Consider the following 24,862-nt stretch of genomic DNA (forward strand, 5'->3'; position numbering starts at 1 on the left):
CAGGCACCCAGCAAACATCTGCTGACTGACTGGCATGAACGCTTATTATAAAAATTTACTTTAAAGACATTTCCCTCTTGCCTACTGGAGATCAACTTGGACAGGAGAAGACCTTGTATAAGAATAATGTAAAACACAAAACCTTTATTTTCTTTACTTTCCCAAAAGGAAAACACTGACAACATTTAAAATAATTAAATCTGGGGCTATAAAACATACTTTTTAAAACAGATATTCTTTTCTCTAGTCCCATGTTCTTACTCCCTTTATCTATATGCTGGTAAAACTAGAAAAATAATTATAAAAAATACATTTTTTGCCTTAAAGATAAACATTTTTCAAAATAAAACTGTAAATAACATGTCCCTCCCCCAACAGTTTGGAATTTTGGTTTCATTATTTAAAAACTGAACACAATTTGCCTCTAGTATAAAATGAGTAATGGGCTTACATGAACAGAAGACAACGACCTGTTGTTTTCTTTAATTTACAAGATCTAAACCATTTTTTTACAATCCACCTAACTAGTTGCATGTGCAGCCCTTATACTTCTGGCCAAGTCCAAATGCAAAAACTTCTCATCTGGCAACACCAGTATGGGGACTTGAATTTCAGTTTTAATCTATCAAAGCCTGTCTACAACCTGTGGAAAAGCTACAAAATGAGACGCCATATCCTAATTCTGTGTGAATGAAGATACAGCCAACAAGGATGGGAAGCACCTGGCTAATACCAGCTCTACTTCCTTCAACAGCTGCCACGCTGAGCGGATGGATCCTGCTCACTTAGACAGTGATTACATTAGCCTAATGACTCATTAGGCTGCCACTAATGCCCCCTCCTTTAACAGAAAGGATACCTTGGTGCTGCTATCCATGCGAGCATCTGTAATGAGGTCTGCCTCACTTTGGGGTAATATTTCTAGCGTCTGTTTCAGAAACTGGCCCAAATCGAGCTGGTATTGGAAAACAGCAATCTATTTCCAGGTTCCTTTGGTAACCTAAGTAACCTAGACTTTGCTTAAATTACTTCCCATGAGCCAAACGCTAGAATTCTAGATGGCATCTGAGTGAAACCACCTGCCCTATGGACACGGTGAGTGTAAATCTGGCCCAGTAGTGTGGAAGGGACTCCCACGCCCCCTTAAGTTCCTCGGGAACTTCCAGCCCAAGGAAGACCACTCCCTGCCCATCTTGTCTGGAGAACTCGGCACTCCAGCTTTCATAAGGCTTGGTGGGTGTTTCCGGACCTTCCTGGGCACTGAAAATATGACCATGGAGGACATCCCCTTCCCTGTCCTTTCAGCCCCGTGTCTGTCCCCCTGGGGTCAGGGTTCTCTCATCCTCATCCAAGCTTGGCCAGATGTGTGGGCCACCCTGGCCCTGAAGGCAGAGGAAGGTATTGGATCCATGTGGTCTCCGTGTTTTCTGTGACGTATCCAAAGTGAGAGCCCTCACTTCCCGTTCAGGTTAGTTAGCAATGTATCAAATGAGAAGGAGAAACGTAAGAACAGGTTTTCTCGTACTTGCTTTCAAATCTGTAGTCAGTATCCCAACACGCAGAAGCCCGGGCCACGTAAGGTGCCCGTCAGAGTTCCTACGCTGGGGCTCCTGTCTGTGGGACTTCCTTCACGAGACCTGCTCGTGGAAACCGACACGGTGACCCTTCACAGCAAGCCCGCGGGGACCCAGCCTGACAGTAATGACTCCTGGTGCCTCTTCTTCCCTCCCCAACACTTTAAGGCAGGGGCGGGGGCGCTTAGGGCTGAAATAAACATCAAGAACAAAGGAGAAGAGGAAACTAAGGGTGGGTTGAAAGAGGAGGGGGAAATGCCACGGGGTCTGCCTGATGTTGGCAGGTGAGGTCACGGGTGGATCACACACACTGACACACAGACACACACACAAACATATCCACACATGCACACACTCATACACGTAAACACAGATACACACACAAAGACACATACGCTTGGGCCACAGCTAGTCTAAACGGTCGCTTCACGTGAACTAGAAAGAGGTGCCTCTCAGGGAAGACGCCACCCCTCGGAGCCCGCGCCCCCGCAGGGCGCACTGCACAGCCGCACGGGATGGCCCTAACTGCGCCTCCTCTGCACGCTGAGATGGGCTTGTCTGCACGTAAGAGGGATGCAGGGGCAGGGAGCACAGCCAAGAGAGGACACAGCTTTTCCTTGAATCTCCTATCCACAACTATTCAGGGCTCGTGGGACAGGCCCCATCTCGCCCGCGGAGGAGTCCCTCTGTGTGCACGAAATTACCTGTTGGGATAAGTGACGTTACAGGGCACTTTGCCTGTGTAATTCTCATTAAGCCAGCGATTCGCCAGTGCTTGCTGAATATTTGGCCTCTTCACAGGGTCTGGTTCCAGGAGAGAGCGCAGGAAATTGATGGCTCCTGGAAGACATGCAGGAAAGAACGCACCCATGTTACAGGCTGACAACCACCACCGCAGGCGACCCCCGCCTCACCTGCCACTCCAAGCCACCGCCGGGGTGGTCTATCTCTGAGTCTCTGGGCAGGATTTTGATCCAGTGATTCGCAGAGCTCGGGTTCAACCCCACCTCCCCGCAGACAGGTGGGGTGTTTGAAGTCCTATTTCCTTTTCTCTTTAAAAAAGAGATGCCACATATCCGAAGAAGTTAAGATAGCTGTCCAAGGGATGCAACTGGTCCACGCTAAAGCAAGAGCCAGCCTGGGCTTCCCCACGCCCGGTATTTCCCAACACGACCTGTGGTCTTGCTGCTGGGAGGGGAGCGGAAGAGATGTTCTATTTACAGGCTGGAAAGGATGAAAGAAAGTAAACAAAGCACCTGCTCTCAAGGGAGGTTTCTGAGCACTCAGGAAGAAGCCAGAAAGGTAAAGCCATTCTAAGTTAGACCCTCTAGTTAGGAACCAAGGGACACTGAGTGTCTCGAGAGGCCTGTGAGGTCCTGCTTTCTTTTGAAGCCATCCTCCGTGGCCATCCACTTCTTCCCCACATTCTGTGAACAGACGACGTGGCGCCCAGGCGCCCAGACTGGACGGAGCCCAGGCCCACCCAGCCCAGCCAATCAGCTGTCGAGACACCAGAGAGCCACCTGTTTTGTTAAAGTGTCAAGTGTTAACTCTGCAAGAGAGTGACTCAAGTTTTAAAGTCCTAGTTCATACGCACATATGGTAGTAAAACTCAGTGGAAACTAAGCAGGTGGGAGGGGGGAAGGGGACAGGTAAATTCACACCGACGGGTACAATGTACGCTATCTTGGTGATGGGCACACTTGCAACTTTGACTCAAATGGCACAAAAGCAATTCATGTAGCCAAAATATTTGTACTCCCGTAATACACTAAAATAAAAAAAATCCTAGTTTGTGTACAAAGTTCCAGCACGCACCACACTGTGAACCAGTCTACCTGCCGGGCCCCTCCTTTTGTGCCGGGAAAGGAAGAGGCTGGTTGGGCAGCCTGGATGTCAGTAAAGTTTGTCCTTATTTTCAGCCTCCCGAAGTTCACATCAGTCATGCTGAGCGTGGTATGTAAGGGAAGGATATGAGAAACCGTTGACAAACTATAAAATCCCTACAACTCTGTTTCCTTCCATCCCAGGCAAAAATGATTTTTAAAAATGCGTTGAGCTTCCTTTCATTTAACAAATGTGCACAGAGTGCCTGCTGTCCATCTAAGCACGGGAGGTAGGAAGCTAGTTTGTCTCTAAGCAGAACATTCGCATTCTTTAGGATTACAAGAATGGAGACAACTAGACAGCACGTAAAAATGTTTATAATGTGCGTGAAGAGCACAGGCTACAAAATTGCTCAGCAGATATACAGCATATCCACTAAGTGCAAGAGTATCGGCAATGACTTCAAAATGAAAACTGTCTGTCTGTCTTGCTTGAGTTGTGGGACTATGATATTTTCTTCATCTATATTCCTTATTTTATGGAATATGGTATAATGTCTTTGCAATATAAAAATTTTCTTTTATGTAGCTTTGTACATGATTTCCAACATACCAACCAATAAATCCTAGAAATTAGTTTTAATTTGCTCAGTCCCCCAATTTTTCTAGCCTCCTCTTGAAAGTTATTTTTCTGTTTCCTAAGACAGTCTAGCTTCGCAAGGAAAAGTCAAAAATTCTCACTTTTTCATAGGCTTTAAGTTGTCATTTTAGTGCTGTTCTTACAAAAAGGTGGGACTTCTGTCAACCCATTTTGTGCAGGGTGAAAATAACGCCATCACAAAGGGGCCAGTTGTGATGCCTGAATCAACTCAAGGGAAATAACCTTCGCTGGGTCATGCTGCCAGGTGACTCCTCCAGAGTAGGTTCCCATATTGTACTGTCGAGGTCACCAGAAGGTCATTTCCTCTTAAGACTGAGTGGGTAAAAATATGTATGTGGACGCCATTACAGTCATGAGGTACGTTTCACAGTGTAAGTTTTATTGTTGGGCGTCCAAACAAAACTTTCCTAAAATGTTTTTTCGTGGTCTGAAAAGCAAACAGGTCTCCAAAAAAAAAAAAAGAGGTTCCTCTTTTCAGAATCTCCATCTCCCTACTCCAAATACCTCTACATTGCAAGAGTTATTTGGATCTTAACTAGGGGCATCTATTGGTCAAGGAAAAAAAAGATGTGGGCTTAAGGAATTGAATGGGGGAGGCTGTGGAGTTAGTGACTCTTTCTGAGACATCGCTGTCGCTTACCCTCAGGGGACCTGGACGACAACCCGGGCTGCTGCCTGGCTTTTTCAGAGTATGACTAACCAGAAATGCTAAGGACAAACTGGATGTGTGTTTCTGTTCTATTTTCATAACCAAGCACTCTGCATCATCACAAATTGCTGATGAGCACAAGTAATTTTAGTTCAAATCTCTACTGATGAATTTTATTTCTTTGGACATCGCGAACGTTGCATTGCTCTCCAAAAAGGACTTTAAGAACATCCTTAGAGCTCTTTTGAAGTTTGTGTTAAGGGTCTTGTCAATTCCTATCTCATGGGCAAAAGAGATTAAAATATTTCCCACTGTCCTGGAAAGCCATGCCAGGCATGGCCATGCGTCTCCCTTCACCCGTCTGAGCTAACACAATGTAGCTTCTCCATTCGGCCCTGGAGAGGTGGGGCGAACCACGTGGGTGCCCCATCCCGCTGCTCAACATAATACACGGCACAGGTTCCTCCAGTGCAAAACTCACTTTCTTTCAAGAGCCATCAGCCTCCCAAAGTCTGGACTGGCTTGTGTGAGCACCCGGAGGCTATGCCCAAGGAAGGGCCATAGGCGACAGACAAAGCCATTGGACTTTTCACGTTAGGGTGGCCTGCTGGATGCAAGTAGAGCCCCATCCCCACCCTAAGCTCCCCGTTCATCACCTCGAAAGCTAAAGAATTACTTGACACTCTGACAGTCAAACCTTCCAGGACACCTTAATTAGCACTGGCTCAACCCTCACAAAAGCTTAGACTGCTCCCTCAGCTCGACTTCGGTGAATTCGAGACATAAAACCCTCTTGATAGGAAGTGACTGCTTGGAATGTATTATCAATGCTACAGGTGAGGTGTGGCAACGCAAAGGTAAGCAACTGTCTGAAAAGCCTCTAAGTCACAAAAGCCACTCGCTGCGCTGTGACACACAAGTGCCAACAAGCAGAGAGGAGCTGTCTGGGGCAGAGAATCAGAAAGGCACCCAGAGCTTCAGTGTTCGAACTATTAACATGACAACGGCGGTTGTTTGGAAGCACACTCCACGGATTCACAAGGAAATAACACTGTTTTCAACTCCAATTTGGTAAAAATTCTTCCAACTTAATCTAAAAAAAGGGCAGTAGAATAAAACAGATGAGACCATTACAAACAGGAGTAACAGAATCATCCAATTACTAAAGATGTGTGTTAGCAAGACACTTAACAGAACTGGCACATTTTCGATTTGGATTGACGTTACTCGAAACATAAAGACATAGACAGCAGATAATACCCTCGAACCTTAGGGAGGGCCCATCTTACATTAAATAGAGCCAGAAAGGGGAGAGAAGCAGCACAGGATAGTAGAAAAATCCAGGTTTTCGGTCAAGCAGGACTTAATCTCTCTGGGACTCAGTTTCCTCCTTGGTAAATGGGGAATAATAGTCCTTACCTTGCAGAGTTGTGTAGAGACAAGATCACATGAAAAGCACATGATCGTTCAATAAAATGGCAGCTACCCTTGTTACTGGCAAACTAGTACTAATATTTTGGGATGTAAGCAGAGGGTGTCATATGGTATCATCAATAAAGGTGGGCCAGGCTCATTGGAAGGGAGAGGACATACACTCAGTGGGGTGCAAAAGGCTAGAAAAACAGGGGGCTATCAGAAGGATAGCAGCCGATGCCCAAACCCAAAGTCATTCACTCTTTAAACAAGGTAAGATGCCCCGGGCTACCTCGGCAGCTGGTGCAGTGCTCTGGGCTCTACTGTACAGGCCAACTCCCTGCTCTGAGTCATCAAAAGAATGTATGAGTCACCTTTCCAGGTCACACGTGCACTTTAACAGCAACTTAGACTCCCTGAGCCTCTATCATGTGCAAACACTGCGCTTGGTATCTCGCAGAAAGAATCAAAACCCTAGTTATGGAGACATATTTATATATCCCAGTAGAAAAAAAAAAAATTGGCAGGGGAGTTGCTACCATATTCCTAAGTTGGCAAATCAGATATAGAAATGCAATTCATGCTTGACAAGTCAAGACAACAAAGTCTTATAGGAATGTGAAGATCTTTAGTAAGCACACACAGAGCTTAAGGCCAAAGTAAAAACTGCTCAGAGCAGGAGCTATTATATGTATGTGAGGTCGGACACCAACTCCAGTGATGCTAAAATTGCCTGGAACATTTTTAATATTTCTTCTTTGGAATTACCTTTGGATTTCTTTTGAACATCTTCAGGAGTGCAACTTTTACTTCTTTAAGGGTAAATTTAATTTTCACAATCAAAAACCACTTAGAGCCCAGCCTGCTAAGACTGTATAATATTATTGGGAGCAAAAACAAGGTATGGTTCTGAAGTTATGAGACTGATTTTTTTTTTTTTTTTTAAACAGGATCTTGCTCAGTGGCCCAGGCTGGAGTGCAATGGTGAAATTGCAGCTCATTATAACCTCCAACTTCTGGGCTCAAGTGATCCTCCTGCTTCAGTCTCCTGAGCAGCTAGGACTACAGGCATGTGCCACCACACCAGTTAATTTTTAAAAACTTTTTGTAGAAATGGGGTCTCCCTAAGTTGCCCAAGCTGGATTCGAACTCCTGGCCCTAGGCAATCCTCCCGCCTTGGCCTCCCAAACTGCTGAGATTGTAGACGTAAGCCACTGCACCTGGCATGAGACTGATTTTCTGTGTTACTAACCTACCTGTCCTTGCCCAGCTGCCCAGCCCATCCCTTGATGAACTCAGGCTGAATTGCCTACTCCTCCTCCCACAGCCTGTGTGTGGCTCACACTGATGCTGTTTGACTAATATTTCTGGCTCTGCACTTTTCAGTACACATTGTAGGGTTGCACTGCCCCATGCCCTTTAGCTGGTGAAGCCATGTGCCATGTTTTAGAAAGCTACGAGCTATGAGTGGAAGCGACATGTTGGTGGGCGATTTAATTGCTGGTGAGAGACCTTCTCCTTCCCTTTCCCTCTTTCCCTCTGCATGAACCAAGAATGCTGGAAATGGTGGCTACACCATCAGTCTGGGGCCCTAGGTTGGGCAGAACTGTTCAATGCTTGATCTAACTCTCAATAGATATGTATGTAGCATGAGTGAGAAATAAGCCTTTGTTGTCTTAAGCCACTGTGATCTGGGGGCTGATTATTACTGCAGCACAACCTGACCTGTCCTAACTAGCACAATGAGAAGGCGGCGGATCAGCAGTTCTCCAGCTCCTCAGGGTCTCACTGAAATTCAAAGTGACACTGTGTGCCCTTCCCAAGCCTGGGGATACAAACATCTTCCTATCACCCTTTGGTATGGGTCACTTAGGACGAAATAGGCTCTGAGTCATCAGAACTTCAGAATCACTCTGAGAGATGGCAATATTCATGACTATACACTCCTTAAAGAGACTCCCTTGAAAGACTGCATTTATTAGTGAATATCAGATCTTGTTACCACAATGAGATATAATTAGACCCCTACCAGAATGACTAAAAAACAGCCATAGCATCAAATGTTGGCAAGGATGCGGAGATCGCTAGCAAATTGCTAGTGGGAATGCAAAATGGTAGAGCCACTCTCAACAAGAGGCTGACAGTTTCTTACAAGACTAAACATGTGCTCACTACCCCACCCGGCAATTTCACTCGCCAGGGAATACTACTCACCAACAAAAAGAAACAAAGTCCTGATGCTTGCAACAACTTGGATGGATCTCAAGGGAATTATTCTCAGTTAAAAAAGCTATTTATATACAACACTTATATCAAAAACATTTTGAAATGACAAAATTATAGAGATGGGGACAGGGCAGTCGATGGGGTGTAGACAGAGGGGAGGAAGAGGAGTAGCAGAGGGATCCTTGCAATGGGACTGCACCATACCATGGCTGTGGTGGCTGTCACACGAATTACACAGGTGATAAAACTGCATAGAACTAAAAACACACCAACACATACCTAAGTGCACATAACACTTGTGAAATCTGAATAAGATCGATGGATTTCAGCAGTGCTAATCTCCTGGTGGTGATATTATACAAGATATTACCACTGGGGGAAACTGAGTGAAGGGTACACGGATCTCTTTGTGTTATTTCTTACAACTGCGTGTGAAACTCCAATTATGCCATAATACGAAGTTTTTAAAAGAATCTTATGTGTCAAAAAAAAACTATCCCCTTATCCTGATTTATTTTATTTTATTTAGAGCACTGACACTACCAAAGATCACACGTTTGTTTATCCATTAATTTTTTGCGTCTCCCGCTGATATATAAGCTGTGTAAGAGCAGAGACTGTCTGATTTGTTCTGTCCTCCTCAACCTAGAACACACCCGCTTGGCACACAATATATATCCATGGGACAAGCTAATACAGATAAAATATGGAATGAGTGCATGAATGAACAAGCGAGCCCTCCTCATGGTGCTCCGCAGCACTTACATTTCTCGAAGCTCTAAAACCAAAATATATCAATCCGTTCGATATTTTGCACACTTCCTAACTCCGAGAGTTATGGCTCTCAGTGCAGAAATATTTCTTTTATAATGACGGAAGCGTAGCTTATCTTCCCAAGGACATAATGCCTCCTTTGCTTTCAGTCTCCAGAGATTCTACCCTCCCTAAAGGCGAAAGTATGGGCCGAATTTGATAATTACACACAAGAATGCATTTCAGCTTGGATTCCATTTGGCAAGGATAAACTCAAGCGCAGCTTCACACATGCTTTATAAATGCAAGAGAAAAATACATAAAAGCGGTGAAATAAAAATGCTATATTTTAACCATGTATCATAAGTTGAAGTTAAATAATTACTTTTTTCTTTTTTAGGTCAAAAGACTCATCTCAATAAAGCCGAGTTTATTCTAAGAGTCAATTAAATGATCATCAAAGCCACACTGAGGCCAGAAACTTGAACTGTGGACCAAACAAAAGAACAAATTGTGCTCCTTTACTGGATTTGAAACCAAACCTCAATACAAACCATTTACTGAAATACGAACCAGGTAAAGTTTGAGAATACTTTTCAAACACACCTGATGATTCAGTCTAATGAAGTAACTGAAGCTATGTATATCTAAAAGCTTTTGAACAGGCTCAAAAACTCAACTAACAAAACAAATCACAGACCCAAGTTGAATGATATCAATATTTCTTTACAGTGAACTGACTAAAGAAGACACGATAGAAATGTGATTACAAACCCTCTTTTCCAAGTCAACATTATATGGTGAGTTTTAGGACAATCAAGCCCACGATTATTTTTCAAATGGAGACTAGCAGATCCTTTTGATCTGTGTGTTTTGTGCAGAAGGAGGAAGAAGGAAGTTAGGGGTTTGAAATTAGAACAGAATAGGAAAGGGTACAGGTGAGAGGCAGGGAGTGGCTGCTGAGAGACGGGAAACCCAATCACCTCTTGAGGTTGAGTTTTAACACTAGGAAGAAACTCAGCCATGGAGTAGCAGTCATAACACCATTGCTGCAAAACAAATACTGCTTCACAAATGGACCCAAACCAAACAGAATGAAAGTCCTGAGCCCTAATCCGGAGCGGCAGGTGCGTTACCTGTGGAGAGCTGCGTGGGGAGGGGGTTCATTTCCTTGTCCACCATCTTCTGGTACAAAGCCCGAAGGCTGAACGGCTCCACGGTGAAGGGCAGCGTCCCAGTCAGCATGGCATACATGTTCACGCCTCTGGAAAGAGAGACAGCGACGAGTGAGACCAGAATCAGGCCCCAGGGAGGGGAAGACAAAGAGGATAGGGGCTTAGCCACCTCCTTGAGGGGAGCCAGGACCCTCTGCTCTCTCCGAATGCTGTGGTAGGAAGATGTCAACAGCAAGGACGCCTGGACCAGACGACGGGAGAAACAACTGGGAGACGTTAGGAACCTCAAATAAGAGTAGTCCTGTCACTTTGTGGTTCTCCAAGGGTGACTTACAAGGTGGAACTTGGAAGAGGCCAGATCAAAAAAATGCAGAGAGGCGGGGTGAGGTGGCTCACGCCTGTAATCCTAGCACTCTGGGAGGCCAAGGTGGGAGGATCGCTTGAGGCCAGGAATTTGAGACCAGCCTGAGCAAGAGCGAGACCCTGTCTCTACTAAAAAATAGAAAAATTAGCTAGGCGTGGTGGTGCACACCTGTAGTCCCAGCGACTCCGGAGGCTGAGGCAGGAGGATCGCTTGAGCCCAGGAGTTGGAGGTTGCTGTGAGCTAGGCTGATGCCACGGCACTCTAGCCCAGGCAACAGAGCGAGACTGTCTCTAAAAAAAAAAATGCAGAGAAAGCCCTGCCTGGGAGCACCAGTCACAGCCTAGCTAGCGAGCTGGGGCGCCACTTCGAAGCCTCGTACCAAACCCCAGTGTTTTGCTCTACCCTTGAATTTTGCTTTGACTTGTAACTAGAAAAATTCCTGTGGAGGTCTCCTTTCCCCCTTTATTTTTTAATTTTACTGTTCACTGTGAGACTCTGCCACCGGCCCTGACCCCAGCATCTCAGATGTGGTTGAAATACCTTCGGAGTGGGCTTAACTGCTTATATCCAAAGCCAACATCTTCTCAGAGGATTTTTATTTTCCTAATGTGCAAACCTAATATCATTTTGATGAGATTTCCTGATGGGGATGAAATGCCTGCCTACCAAGAGGTCTCCAGTGTTCAAAAGCGCCCAAGGGAACATGCTTTAAAAACAGGCAATAAGATTTCCAGTCAAAACAAACCCAATGGGACTGAAATTAAGACGCTTGAGGCCCAATTCCACAGAGGCACCTCTGAATTATGGCATTCCAGATAATGACAGGTACTGGGGCCCAGCTAGAGATCGTTCTCAAATTTCAGACATATGCTAAGACCGGTTCCCACTCTGAACTCACAGTTGAGTGAAGGAGACAGATACATAAACATTCATTCCGCAAATACTTGCTGGACGGCTCTCTGCCCCAGGCAGGGTTGTAGGTGCCAGGTACTGGGGAGCCCGGGAAGGACCTGCCCTCCTGGCTTTAGAGCGGGGAAGGAGATGGGCTGTCAACACGTAAACAAATAATGAGCACAATCCTCTCCAGTGGTGTGAGCGCAAAGGGAGGAAGAAAATGCTGAGCCGTGTGGCTTCTGACCACAGGAGGAGTTCGATTAAGGGAGAGAGAGATTTATAAATTACAAGAAGGGAGATCTCTCAGGTGGTGAGTCTGTGTGTGTGAGCTCATGTGCCTTTGTCCGGAGGGCCAGCTACGGGGAGAGAACGCAATGGAGATGGGGATGACCAGGGCACACGCACAGCTGTCTCGAGCAGCAGTTCCCTGCGTGCACAGCGGAACACACCCCCAGCGGGGGAAGAGATGTTAGGTGAATAAAACCTCTATGGCCAAATAATTCGGGGAGCGGTCACTTTGTACAAGTGGATTAAAGAGGTTCAGAATGGAAAGCAGCAAACTACGGCAGTAAATCCACCAGGTGGCTGTTAAAGTCGGAATGGGAGTGGTGGCGCGCAACAGAAAGGCAGAGGCGAAGACAAACTGGGGACCTCTGGGGGGTACATGCCCGATGGCAAACTTGGAAAGCTGGAGCAGCGGTGCTAACAGTGTGGCAGGGCTGAGGAAGTAGGGAGGAGCGACAGTTGGGTGTAGAGGGAAGGAGTACTAGGGCTGACGATACATTTGAGAACCTACTATGCAATGCTGCGTTTGGGGTATATTTGGGGTAGAGCGGAACATCCTTGCTTTGAAGAATTCTTGGAGACTGATAAGAGGCGAAGTTAAAACGGCCCCCAAATTATAGAATTTCTGCATACAAAGAGGCCTTGGACACATGGTTTTTATGGACGGAAACCTTCTGGTACATATCACAAAGTTGTTTTGGGGGAACACGGAACAGCCTCCAAGACAGGCTGTTCCAACACTCCTGAGCCAACCCATTCCACTCAGATGACTTTGTGCATGAGGAAGGCTTCCCAATACTAAGCCGAAGTTGACATCTTCTACCCACTGCTTGTGGAGCAAGACCAGTCGCTCTTCCGTGGTTTGCATTTCACATATTTAAAAACTGGAACCAGGACCTTCCTACCCATCTGGGTCTTCTCCAGGCCAAGGACCCCAGGCCCTTTGCCTGTGCTTTATGTGATACGGTTTGGAGTCCCCTCAACAATCCAGCTCTCTGCCCTGAATACACACCAGGAGGTTCACGCAGTTAATGAGTTTTAACGTTTTCATGCTCTATAGCAAAGACCTACTATTTGAACAGAGTTGGAGTGAATTGAGCTAAAGGGGAAAAAAAAAAATTCTGTCTCTGCTCACCGCCTCTGTGTGCCTAATCTTGGCTCTAACAGTTGTACGTAAAGCTGAAGAGCCTGGTACTTACACAATATCATTTTTTCCTGCAGATAAGTGTTTTATTATGCCCAACTCATGCAGCGTTTCTCAAATTGAGGTACACAGACACATGCTCGGGGGTTTGGCAGTTCTAATTTTGATTTTCTTTTTGGTGATATACTAAAATATTTGACAAAGCATAGCCAGGGACATCAGATACCCACCATATAACCAAGAACTCCTTCCACCGTACACACACTCTGTTTCTGCGCATGCTTTTGCATTTGTTTACCAATGCATAATTTTTGCAAACAAAAAAATCACTTTTATTGTCACAGCCTAATGACAAAGGAGCAGGGGTAAATTTGTCAGGGATGTGATGCATCTGTGCTTAGATCTGCGGGAAATAAAGTCTCCTGATGATTGGAAGAGTGGGGCGGTTCCCAAAGTATGGTCCTCGGACCAGCAGCATCAGCACCACCTAAGAACTTGTTGACAATGCACGTTCTTGGGGGCCACTCCAGACCTACTGAGTCAGAAACTCTGGGGGTGCTTTTGCAAGACCCCCATGTGCTTCTGATGCACATTCAAGTTTGAAAGCAACTGGAAAAGTGAAAAGTGTGTGTGTGTGTGTTGAGTCAGCACAAAATGGGCCTGATAAGCTCAAAGAACCTGCACCCAGCAATGAGAAGTAACTCACACTGCGCACAGCCATCGGCTTCCCACAAAACATCAGCTGCTGCATTAAATTAATGTTGCTAATTTGAATATTTTGGGGTTCTTTTAGTCTCAGTTATATTTAACTTGTAAGTGAGTTTTGATTTTTTAGTTGGCCATAAATAAAACGAGTTTAATTTTGGGCTCGTGCACTTGTAAGTAACATTTAAATAAAAATGCCTCGAGTCAGCACACAGAGTTATCAAGAATGTTCTTTCTTTAAAAGCACAGTGTACAATCCTCGAGACTGCAGAATACTGCCCTATGATGACCTTTTATATTTCCTTCTACCTTTAAGGGACACGCAGCTTCCTGTCCCAGGTGGGGTGCATCTTACAGCGCAGAACGCCTCTGAAAGGTAGGATGTCACGGTAACGGGAAAGGAACCCAACCAACTACAGGGGTTTGGGGAGTGTACGAAGCCAGAGGACCAACTCCAAAACCTTTCTTCCTTCAAGGAGACCTTGAGACACCAAACCACTTGCCCCCGGTCACTGCCTAGCTTCAAAAGATGACCCAAATCTCCTCAAGTCACTTCCTATCACATTGCCCTTTCCCTCTGTCCATTATCTGGCTGGGAACATTGATGAAATTAACAGATGCTTGTCTTACAGGCATCACCAGTGAACTCCACATGCCGGTCTCACCTGGATCGATCGAGGGGTTTCCATAGTGACTCTGACTGATTGCTTTGCAGACTGACTCTAGAATTTCATGTCTCTTGGAGGAGTTTACCATCAAGAAAAGCAGTCACAAATCCTTGAGGAAGACGACCTACCTCTTTTACCCTAGGGTCTCTCATCTTTAAAATGCAGATCATAATGCCTCTCAGGCTGGAGGAAGCTCACGTGAACTAGGCCACAGAAAGAGCTGAATGTCCTTGGCATAAATTAAGTACTTTATAAAAGTGACCTATTGTTTCATCAAAAAACTTTTTTGAAAACAATAGGAGAAAAGATGCAGTTATATTTGTACTCTATTGCCAAATAATAATGGAAACCTCCATTAATCGTCATACAATCCTAGCTAGGAGATTTTAAAAGGGAAACCAGAGTGAGCATCTTAATTCTTCTCCCCAAGAGTTTCCATACATGTTTAATATCTGAATAAAGAGAAATTTAGTCCCTTTGACATTTTAGAAGTATGTGAGAATACCAAGGGAAAAATGTGGAATGCGGTTTATAAACCTCTGTAATCCCATAGAATTAGTAAGAGTTTCAAAACATGTTCAGAATTTCCTGATGGGTCTTTTGAAATATGGCCCAAGGGCTTTTCTAGCTTCTCCATGGCAGACATGGGATTCCCAAGAATCAAAGACAGCCTTAAAGAAGGAGCAAGACCAGAGACTGGTATGAGCAAGGGCACCAAGCAAACACGATTAGGGTTTTCCCAGCAGAAAGAAGGGTGAGTCCTTGCTGGCTGGAAGAAAACCCAAAGATGCTGGGAAGTGAGGAATACTCTGATGTCCCAGAGGAGGAAAGAGAGCTGCTGAAGGGCTGGCAGGAGAGGGAAACGGGCCCCAAGAACTACAAATGTGGAATCTTCGGAATTAACTCGGAAGCCATTGGGGGTCCTGATTATCTAGTGTGGTCCCCAAAAATATTCCCTGGAAGAAAAGTTTGGGTATTGCCTGCCATCCCAAAGAAAAAAGACACAGAGCCACAGCTCCCTGGAGAAGTCACCAGCGACTTTAACCAGATGCAAGAAACAGAGCAATGGACAGGGCCACAGAGCAGGCAGAGGACCTGCTTACTTGTTCTTGCCACACACATGCGCAGAAGCCTCAGGGACTGCCCAGTTCACATCAGAGAAAAGCTGAGAGCACCTTTACGGACACACCTTGATTCCGTGTGATTCTTTAAGAAAGGAAATGCCTTGGAAAAATTAAAAATAACTCTCCACCCAATAGCAATACCTTTCCACCTTTCAGTGCCAACTTTCAATAATACAACTTCCAATTTAAGGTCTCAAAAGTAGAACAGGAACAGAGTCATCCATTTGGAAAATCTCAAACTTCACCATTGCTCCATTGAATGGTCTGTGTTTAGCAAGAAATTATTTTCTGGGGGATTTCAAGACTTTTGTTGCTTTTCCTTTTATCCTTCTCCTCTTTGTTAAATGCACATGGATTTTATAACTAAAAAAGTCTTGGATTTTATAACTAGAAAACCTCAGAAGCTAAAGGAAGCTTCTCTCTTAAAAGTGAAAAGCCCTAAACTTTCCAAAAGAAGCCATGAGTTTCCTCTTCCCACCTCCTTCTCCTGACGTCCTTCATTTTGAGGGGGTCTCTAAGACCATGCTCTATTTGACCCATGCCAGTAGCTGATGGTATCTCTCAGTACTTTGACAAAACACTTGAATCTGAGGCCTGGAACAAATTCTCTCACTCTCCCTCCTGAACACCTAGTTCTACCTGGAGACAGGAAAAGCTGGAAACAAGATGGCGCCTCTTGGTCAACTTGCCTCCCCACAGGTATGGCATTGGGGATAGGGTTTTTTTCCCAATAAGTGAAAACAGATTCAATGAGTTAGAAAGGTGACCTGAGTGTGTTGTGCATGGCTCCCCACAAGGCACCGTGTCTTCACACAAATGACTCACCCACCCCAGGGGCCCCAATGAGAGCAAAGAATAGCTCTGGTCGCAAAAATGTTGCATTCTCAATCCTTTGAGGACAGAACTCTCAATTTCCGTTTTCCTTACCTGTAGGGATTCACTGGAGGTTGCAAACAAGCATTGTAATATTCTGACAATAAAGTTAATCTTGGTTCTTTTCAATTAAAAAGTACATCTGCATTCAAGTTTTTTAGAATTAGCATATATGCCACTCTGAGGAAAAGTCAACTAGCAATAATAAAAGTTTGGTGCACCAGAATGAACATTTTTGTTTTGTTTTTGTGTCTGAAATTTCAAAGTTCATTTCATTGGTGATATATATGTGTATGTGTGTATACACATATATACACATACACACACATATATATGCATACACATATCATATTTCAGTCACCTAGAGTAAAGGAAAGAAGTGAATGATTTTAGGGGTATTTTTTACAGTCTCCCAAATAGTGACAATTGAAAATAATGGAAAACCTCCAAGAAAGAGTGCACCATTTCCCATTTCCATTGTTAATTCCTGCTTCACTCCCCGAGGGTCCTGGGGACTGTATTTGTGAGGAAGAGTTTTCTTTCCCAAGGTTTCCTTCAATGACAGGCTGATTATATTCCTAAATCAGTCTCAGAAATCACAGAGAAAGTCCCCATCATCCATCCAAAACCTTTAGGGGAAGGGGGTTGCTTTGGATTTTGGAAGTGAACTCTTCATTCTGTTGTTGTTTCAGAGCAATAAAAAGAGAAGACATTTTATATTAAGTGTCTAACCCAGGGAGAAAACTGGTTCCATTTTCACTCTCTTTTTAAACAGCCTTTCAAATTAAATTCTCTTTGGGTTTTCCATTTCCAATTCTGCCAGCAAAGTCATGGGCACCAAACAGAAACCTAAACCGTATCTCAGACACAACACCCCAAAGAAGTAGAAAATTAATCTCTTAAAGGAGGCTCTGAACTTTTATGTGGTCGCCAAGATTAGGAGCAATAGCAATCAGATATTTCACACCTTCCAGCCTCTGCACATGCGGTTCCCTCTGCCTGGAAAGCTTCCCCGCCTCTTCTCCACCTGGCCAACTCCACTCGTCCCTCAGGAGCAGATTAAACTCTCCCATGACATCTTTTTGACTTAATTCAGCTAAGCAGCCATAGCTGCCTCCTCTGCTTCACCGGACACCTGGTATTTGCTTATAGGTGAGACTTACAGGTAAGCAGGTGTCTTAGTCGGCTCAGGCTGCCATAACAAAATGCCACAGACTGGGTGGCTCAAACAACAGACATGTATTTTCTCACAGTTCTGGAGGCTGGAAGTCCGAGATCAGGGTGCCAATGTGGTCAGGTTCTGGCGGGGGTCCTCTGCCTGGCCTGCAGGGCCACCTTCTCACTGTGCAGCCACGTGGCAGAGACAGAGACAGCACACAGGATCTCCGGTGTCTCTTCCTATACGGACACTAATCTCATCATGGGGTCCCACCCTCATGACCTTATTCAAACCTAATCACCTCCCAAAGGCCCCACCACCAAATCCCATCACAGAGGGGGTTCGGGTTTCAACATATTAATTGCAATTCAGTCCAGAGCAGTAGATAAGTGTGTCAGATTAAAAAAAAAGAAGAAGAAAAATGGCCACACTTTTGGCAAGTGTCATTACGGGGAAAGGACTGACCAAGGGATCTAACTCACCACCTGCACACAGGACTCGGCACAGTGCCTGGCACTGCGAATATTCACTGAATGAACAAATTTCCAGCACAGTGTGTGTGCTTATGTAGAGGCAGCTCACACAGTGCTGTGATTCGAATGCGTCCCCTCCAAAGTTCAGGTGTCGAAACTTAACGGCCAATGTGATGGTGTCAGGAGGTAGGGCCTTTACCAGGTGATTAGGCCATGAAGGCTCCTCCCTTGCGAACGGGATTAAGGCCTTTATAAAAGAGGCCTCACCCAACATGCACCTCTCTCGTGTTTCCACCTCGCGCCACGTGAGGACACAGCGTTCCTCCTTCCAGAGGACGCAGCGTCAAGGAGCCACCTTGGAAGCAGAGAGCGGCCTTCACCAGACAACTGAACCTCTGCCACCTTGACCTTGGACTTCCCGGACTCTAGAACTTCGAGAAAATGAATTTAAGTTCTTTATCAATTACCCAGTCTCAGGTATTCTGTTATAGCAGCACGAAACGGAGCAAGACACATGGCTTCCTTTTGTTTCTTAGGCTAATTTACGCCATCCCTATGAATTCAGTACAGGCCCTGTGGCCTCATCCCCTAAGGAAGTGCTCCAGGGAGTTGGTTGCCCCCGGTTAACCTCATTTATAAGAAAGAATAAAACACAGTCCCTCACGGCCACAGCAAGGTGAGACTCTCCTCCCCAAGTCCTCACCATGGGGCACCAAAACAGGGGCTCTTGGGCCTTCAGTTTCTGGCCCATCTGGAGATCCTACATGGGCCTCCAGAGCCATGCCATGGTGAACTGAAAGACCTTGTCCACACGGTGCCACCACTCCTCACGGGCTTGCACATATGGTGCTTTATTTCACAGAGCGCCTTCAGTTGTATGTCACCTTCTTGGAAAAACAGAAGTACAACTAAGCCAAGAAATGTCCAGCTGCCCCAGAAGCAGCCCAGCTGCGCCAGGCGCAAGCATAGGGGAGGGAAGCGAGCTGCTGCCTGGCTGGAAGGACAGCCCCTGCAGTGTCCAGGCATCCTGGTCCAGGGTCCTCTTCCCAGCTAGGCCTCAGAATCCCTCTCAACACAGCTCTCCAGGCCCCTCCTCCTTCCGGTACTGCCGGTGGAGTCATTGCTTCTGGTTCATGGATAGAGACAGAGCAGGTGGCAGCGGGCCAGGCGGAATGGAAAGAACCTGCACTGGGGGACCAGTCCCTTTATTTTCATCATGGGGCCCCAAACTGAGAAATGGAAGATCTGTGGTCACTAAATGTCAGTTCTTGTCCCTGGCCAACTGACTTGGCAGAAGGAACAAAAACAAAGTCCGAGTTTCAATCTGACCTTTTGGCAGCCTGTGCCTTTCATCTCCCTGTGTATGTCTCCGACGGAAAACTGATGTGCTCCCACGTCACCATTAGCTGGTGGGGACAGAAGTCCCATGCTGCTTTTAAGGAGTGCTGTGACACTTGTCACGAGCCTCAGCCCGGTGCCTCCTCCAGCTCTGATGCCGCACGTGGCTCCCTCCCCGCTGTAGCTCTAGACTTGCAGGAGATGCCTGCTTCATCAGCCACAGTCTGGAAGGGGTCCCCTTCACAGGCTGAGTCTTGTCACCATGAAAACTGAGGACAACACTGTACTGTCCAGTCCCCTCAAGGGCAGGATCTCAGGAAAAAAACTGTCACCTGCTCTGCAATCGACGGACTTCTTCCCTGCCTGGTCATTGCGTCTCCCATAGCTGCAGTCATATAACACCCACGGGGGCGGGGGGAGCCTTTTGGATTTACAGGCTCCCACAACCTTTTGCATTTGGGGCACAAATTCTCCTTTTCATAGCTTTCCATTTAGCATGAACGAGTTCCCTGTTAAGAAGGTGATTACAGCCTCACACATTCATATTCATCCATTCGATAAATTTATTGAGGGAAGACAGTGTGCCAGACACTTAGAATCCGTAAGTGCTGGAAGAAACCCAGATGGATTTCCTCTCATGTGTGACTCTGATCCACCGGCACTGGCTGCCAGGAGCACTGTGTTGAGAAGGATTCTGAGGCCTACCCGGGCAGAGTTTTGAGTTTTGACTAGCGATGCCTGCGAAACCACCTAGGCACCTGGAAGAGAAAGCGTCCTCTGCCGCTGCTGCCAGCTCCATCCCACCAGGTCCACACCACACACTTTCCACGTGCAGCCTGCACCCTAGACCACAGCTCTGGAGTGACCCTGGCCCCGCCGCTGATGGGCTGCACATGCACCTCTGGGCCACACTCACCGCTCTCTGCTGTCCATGCAAAATGTGGGTGAGAGCCGTCCCTCACAGGACTGTCCTGAGCAGCGGGGGTGATTCGCCAGAGCCCCCAGCCCACTCAGGAACAGAACCCTGCCTTGATCTCTCCCCCTCTCAGCCGGGGCTCCAGGACAACTGGCCCTTTCGGGGAAAGTCCGGGGATTCCGTACCCCTCCGCATCTCATTCTGTCTCCGCTTCTTCTCAATCTCCAACCACAACGCCCTGAGCTCCTCTCGCTTCCAGACCCTTGAGCTGATTCATGTTCTTCTGTTGCTTTCTCCGCCAGCTTCAGCCTCTCCCTGACCTTCCAGCTCCTGCTTCTCTGGATGAAAGACCTGCCCCTCCCTCCTGTCCTTATTTCTCCCCCCCCCCTCCTTTTTTCTTCCCTCCCTTTCTCCAGGCTCCGCGCCAGGTGCTGAGAACCCTGGGAACAAGCCGAGTGGTCCCTGCCCCTTGGCTTCAGCCCAGGGGTTCTAGCAGATGGACAGTGACCACACGGTGAGGGCTGGGAAAGCAGGGAGCAGGGGGCCAAAGGGGACATGGGAAGGCTGTCCAGGGCACCAGCCCCCAAAGAAACAAGAGGGAAAGGGAAAGGGTGCAGGGCTGGGAAAAAGAACTGCAGGCTGAAGGCACGGTGCTTGCAAGGGCAGGAGCGTATCGGGGGCTGGCTGCGTCCAAGGAACAGCAGCCAAGGCCGGGTTGGCGAGAGAGCGGCAGGGGACAGGAAGAGAGGAACGGCTCCAAAGAGGCCACAGGGCAGGCAAGCACCTCGCACACCATGTTCCGGAGCCAGTACTGTGTCTGAGACCCTGAAAGGTCACTGCCTGGTTCAAGCCCAGCTCCACCACTTAGTGGCTCCATAACCTTGGCAATTGTATTAGTTTCTCTTATAATGGGTTTCTTCTTTCATAAAATAGGAGAGTAATGATTTCACTGGGTGGCTGTGAAAATGAAGTGACACAGTGTCTGGCATACACCGAGCACTCAGCGAACCTTAGCTTCTCTGCCAGCCTGGACAAGGGTAGCGCAGCGAGGATGGAGAGAGGCAGGGGAATTCCAGAAATGTTCCAGGTCAACATACCCTCCATTCAAACCAGCCCCTCTCATCCCCAGCGTCTACTTTTCTTTAGAGACGGAGTCTTGCTATGCTGCCCAGGCTGGTCTTGAACTCCTGGCCTCAAGCAATCCTCCAGCCCCAGCCTCCCAAAGTGCTGGAATTATAGGCATGAGCCACTGTGCCCGGCCACAAGTGTACATCTTAATCGGGATCTCACCCTCTGTCTGTCTAGAGCCCATCTCTCCAGAGCAAGGAATTTAGTCCTACCCTGGATCCAGGATTCCCCACGGCTCCTATACTGTCACATCCAGCAGATGGTGAGGGGGGGTCACTCCCCAGGACTAGCAGGGACCTGGGCTCCACGACCAGAGCCTAAGCAAGGCCTGGTGCCTCTGCAGCAACCGGGGATGCATTCCTTTAAATATTCATTTCATTTGCCCCTGGTGGACGAACACCAGGGAATAAAATGGTGAACCGGACCAGTAAGGTCTCTCCCCTCATGCAGCGTCCTTGACCGCTGGGGAGACAGACAAGGAACAGATTCACAAACAGGAAAACGACAGGCAGGGAGAGGCGCTGCAGAGGACATTGAAAGGGTGAGGAGAGGGTATGGGGGACCCCCTGGCAGGGAACGCAGAGATGTTCTCAGCAGTGGTGCCACTGGATTAAGACTGGAGCAGGAGAACAGGCAGGCTGTTTGAAGAGCTGGGACGTGCATTCCAGGCAAAGGAAATCGCAAGTGCGAAGCCCAGGGCTGGGAGAGAGGGAAGAGAGGACAATGTGTCTGAAGCACTGCAGGCAGAGGGCGGGGCAGTGTGCACGGAGCAGGAGAGGTGGGCAGAGCGAGGCCCGCAGGGGCATGGGCCAGGCACCGCATGGAGTTTCACGCTGATGGCGACGGGAAGCTCGGGCAGGAGGGAGGGATCCGAGTAATTCACAAAGCCAAAATGTGAGATCGTGATGGCAGGACTTTGATGGCTTCTCTCCCCAGCACCTCAGTGAATTTTGGTAAAGGCCACTCTGACACTTTGTGTAGAAAAGCCAGAGCCCAAAGAACCCCTGATTGCCTACCCCAGAGCCTATCATATAATACAGCTGTCCCCAATCTTTTTGGCACTAAGGACCAGTTTCAAGGAAGACAATTTTTCCATGGACTTGGTGGGGGTGCGGAGCTCAGGCAGTGATGTGAGCAATGGGGAGCGGCTGTAAATACAGATGAAGCTTCGCTGGCGCTCACCTCCTGCTGTGCGGCCGGGTTCCTAAGTTTCATGGAAGACAATAAGCACGGCCTGGTTCCTAACAGGCCACTGACCGGTATCGGGCCACAGCCTGGGGGCTGGGGACCACAGATATAATACACACTGACCAATCCCCCAGCATTATCTCATAAGAAAGGATCTGTATAGACAGCAGAAGGAATATTCACTCTTAGAAGCTCAATAACTCACATGGACCAGACGTCGATTTTGGGGCCATACTTCTTCCTGGCGAGCAGCTCGGGGGCAGCATAGGCAGGGCTGCCACACTGTGTGCTGAACGGGTCGGAGTAACCCAGGATCCCCGCACAGTTGCTCAAACCAAAGTCTGCAAAGAGAGGAGAACAACACAAGTTCCGAATTAGAAAACTGCAGAAATGAAAAGAGAGTAAAAAAAAGAGGGGGGGAAAAAAAGGCAGCAGGAAACATTCTCTCAGGCTAACACGTCATTTAGCATCCAAAAGGCAAACCCAGCAGCTGCAAACCATAACCTCTGGATATGAGTCTCAAGACAAAAGAATGTAGGTGGTGGTTCCCTGGCTTAGCTGGGAACATTGTACACCAGGCCTCACGGTAAAAGCTGGCTGGAGCTGACAGTACCTTGAACTGAAACCTATTTTCATCAAATCTTGTAAATGAGTCATTCAGGAAAAAAACAGAGGCTTTGCTTTCTAGGACGAAGGCAGGAAGAGAGAACAAGCAGAGGGGCTTGGAGTTAGCTAACTTCCAAGTGGCCACATGGGGAAAAGATGGAGGAAGATTGATTTCTCTGGCTGGTGTCTGCGTCCCCCTCAGTGACACACGATCCGGCCATTTACAGTTGACTTCTTCAGCTGAATGTTTTCACTTCATGAAAGTCTTGTAAAAAATTCCCCCCAAAGGTATTCAGCACATATGGTGATCTGAAGAGGGGGAAAAAAATATACTCCAACCATTTAGAAAACCCTGAATGTTGGCTGGAAAAATAACACGGGAAAGATGGCCATGCCAACTAGACTAAGTGACTGCGTGGCGTTGCTTTGTTCTCGGATGATGAAGTCAACCAGTAAGAAGAAAGAAAAGCCCAGAGCATCTAAAGCTACTTTGGGTCTATTATGCCTTTTGTGCCCTGTTTACTTTTGATCTTAAAGATACTGCAACTGACAGGTAATTAGAGAGCTGTTAGTGGGATGCCCTCATCTGATATCTTTCCTCAATCTTTGTTGATCTCAGAATTAAGATCACAGTTCATCCTTTGAACTTCAGTGTAAATATTATGGACCTGCCCTCCCCAAGCAGAAGTCTCTCAGGCTGCAGGGCTCAGGCAGAGACTGGTTCCAAGGCTTGAACAAAACTCTCACACTTTCCCAATCGGCACTATTCATGACTAGTTTCATGGCTGTATTTTCTCCTTCCCTCCAACACATCTCTGCCTGCAAAGCGCCTGGCTATTGAGAAAGTTGGAGGAAAGCTGAGGAAAGGAGAAACAGGGTCCAAGCCAGGACTGGGAGCCCGTGAAGTCACTCACACACCACGGATCAAGATGACACAACTAAAAATGTTTCCAACAGTCGTTGGCTTAAGCTGCGTAATGAAACAGCTTTTCTAAAGAGAATCTCATCCAAGCAGAGCTCCAAAAACTCTGTCAGGCTCTGAGTATCGCCCAAACTTCTGCATGTTCAAACACTTCCCTCTTATTGTTGTTTTATGATTCCATTTTCTCTCTTAACCTCCCTCCTCCTCTCTCCCTTTGCACCCACCGTCTTCCCACCCCCACTTCCTCTCCCATAGGCCCAGCCAGCACCAGGGGACAGCACAAACCCTGCACAAGAGAAGTCTTCAGGAGCGGTGGAGGGAGGCGGCTCTGCATTCCTATCTTAGGGGGAGATAATTTGTTAGAAAGAACCCGAGGAACCCTGTTCTCAGACCCCACTCCGCAGTTAACACTGAAGTGGGAGGAAAGAGGGGTGAATATTTTCATGAGAAGAAAAATCACGTCGTGCTTTAAATTAGAGGATTGTTTCATTGTTTTCGGTTTGCAAATGAACCTAAAAGCATTTTAATCAATGGACAAATGCATAAAGAGCACCTACTAGGGGAAAATTCCACCATGGAATAAAGATGCCATTATCTGGGGCAACATTTTAAAGAAAGCTTTATCAACAGTGATGTTAGAGGCCCAATCTCATTGGAGTCCCAGAAAATGTATCTCTAAATTTCGGAGATTAGAGAAAAAGGCTCTGTTCCTAATCTCAGCAGGGTTCTGTTAACAGCAAGGGAGGCCACATTCCATTCACTTCCTCATCTCCCCCCATCCCCCACCCTCCACCCTCC

General features: G+C 46.9%; 1 protein-coding gene across 1 annotated transcript in view; it reads right to left on the reverse strand.

Moving 5' to 3' along the window:
- HUNK (hormonally up-regulated Neu-associated kinase) overlaps nt 1–24,862 on the reverse strand; it is a 104,378-nt gene that overhangs the window by 21,099 nt on the left and 58,417 nt on the right. Inside the window, exons 4-6 of the mRNA XM_012657364.1 lie at nt 22,742–22,877; nt 10,239–10,366; nt 2,279–2,414 (exon numbers count right to left, since the gene is read on the reverse strand). Of these exons, the coding sequence (XP_012512818.1) occupies nt 2,279–2,414; nt 10,239–10,366; nt 22,742–22,877 (400 nt within the window). The remainder of the gene's footprint in view (nt 1–2,278; nt 2,415–10,238; nt 10,367–22,741; nt 22,878–24,862) is intronic.

The sequence above is a fragment of the Propithecus coquereli genome, unplaced genomic scaffold (assembly GCF_000956105.1).
Source record: "Propithecus coquereli isolate 6110/MARCELLA unplaced genomic scaffold, Pcoq_1.0 Scaffold54, whole genome shotgun sequence".
Taxonomy (NCBI): domain Eukaryota; kingdom Metazoa; phylum Chordata; class Mammalia; order Primates; family Indriidae; genus Propithecus; species Propithecus coquereli.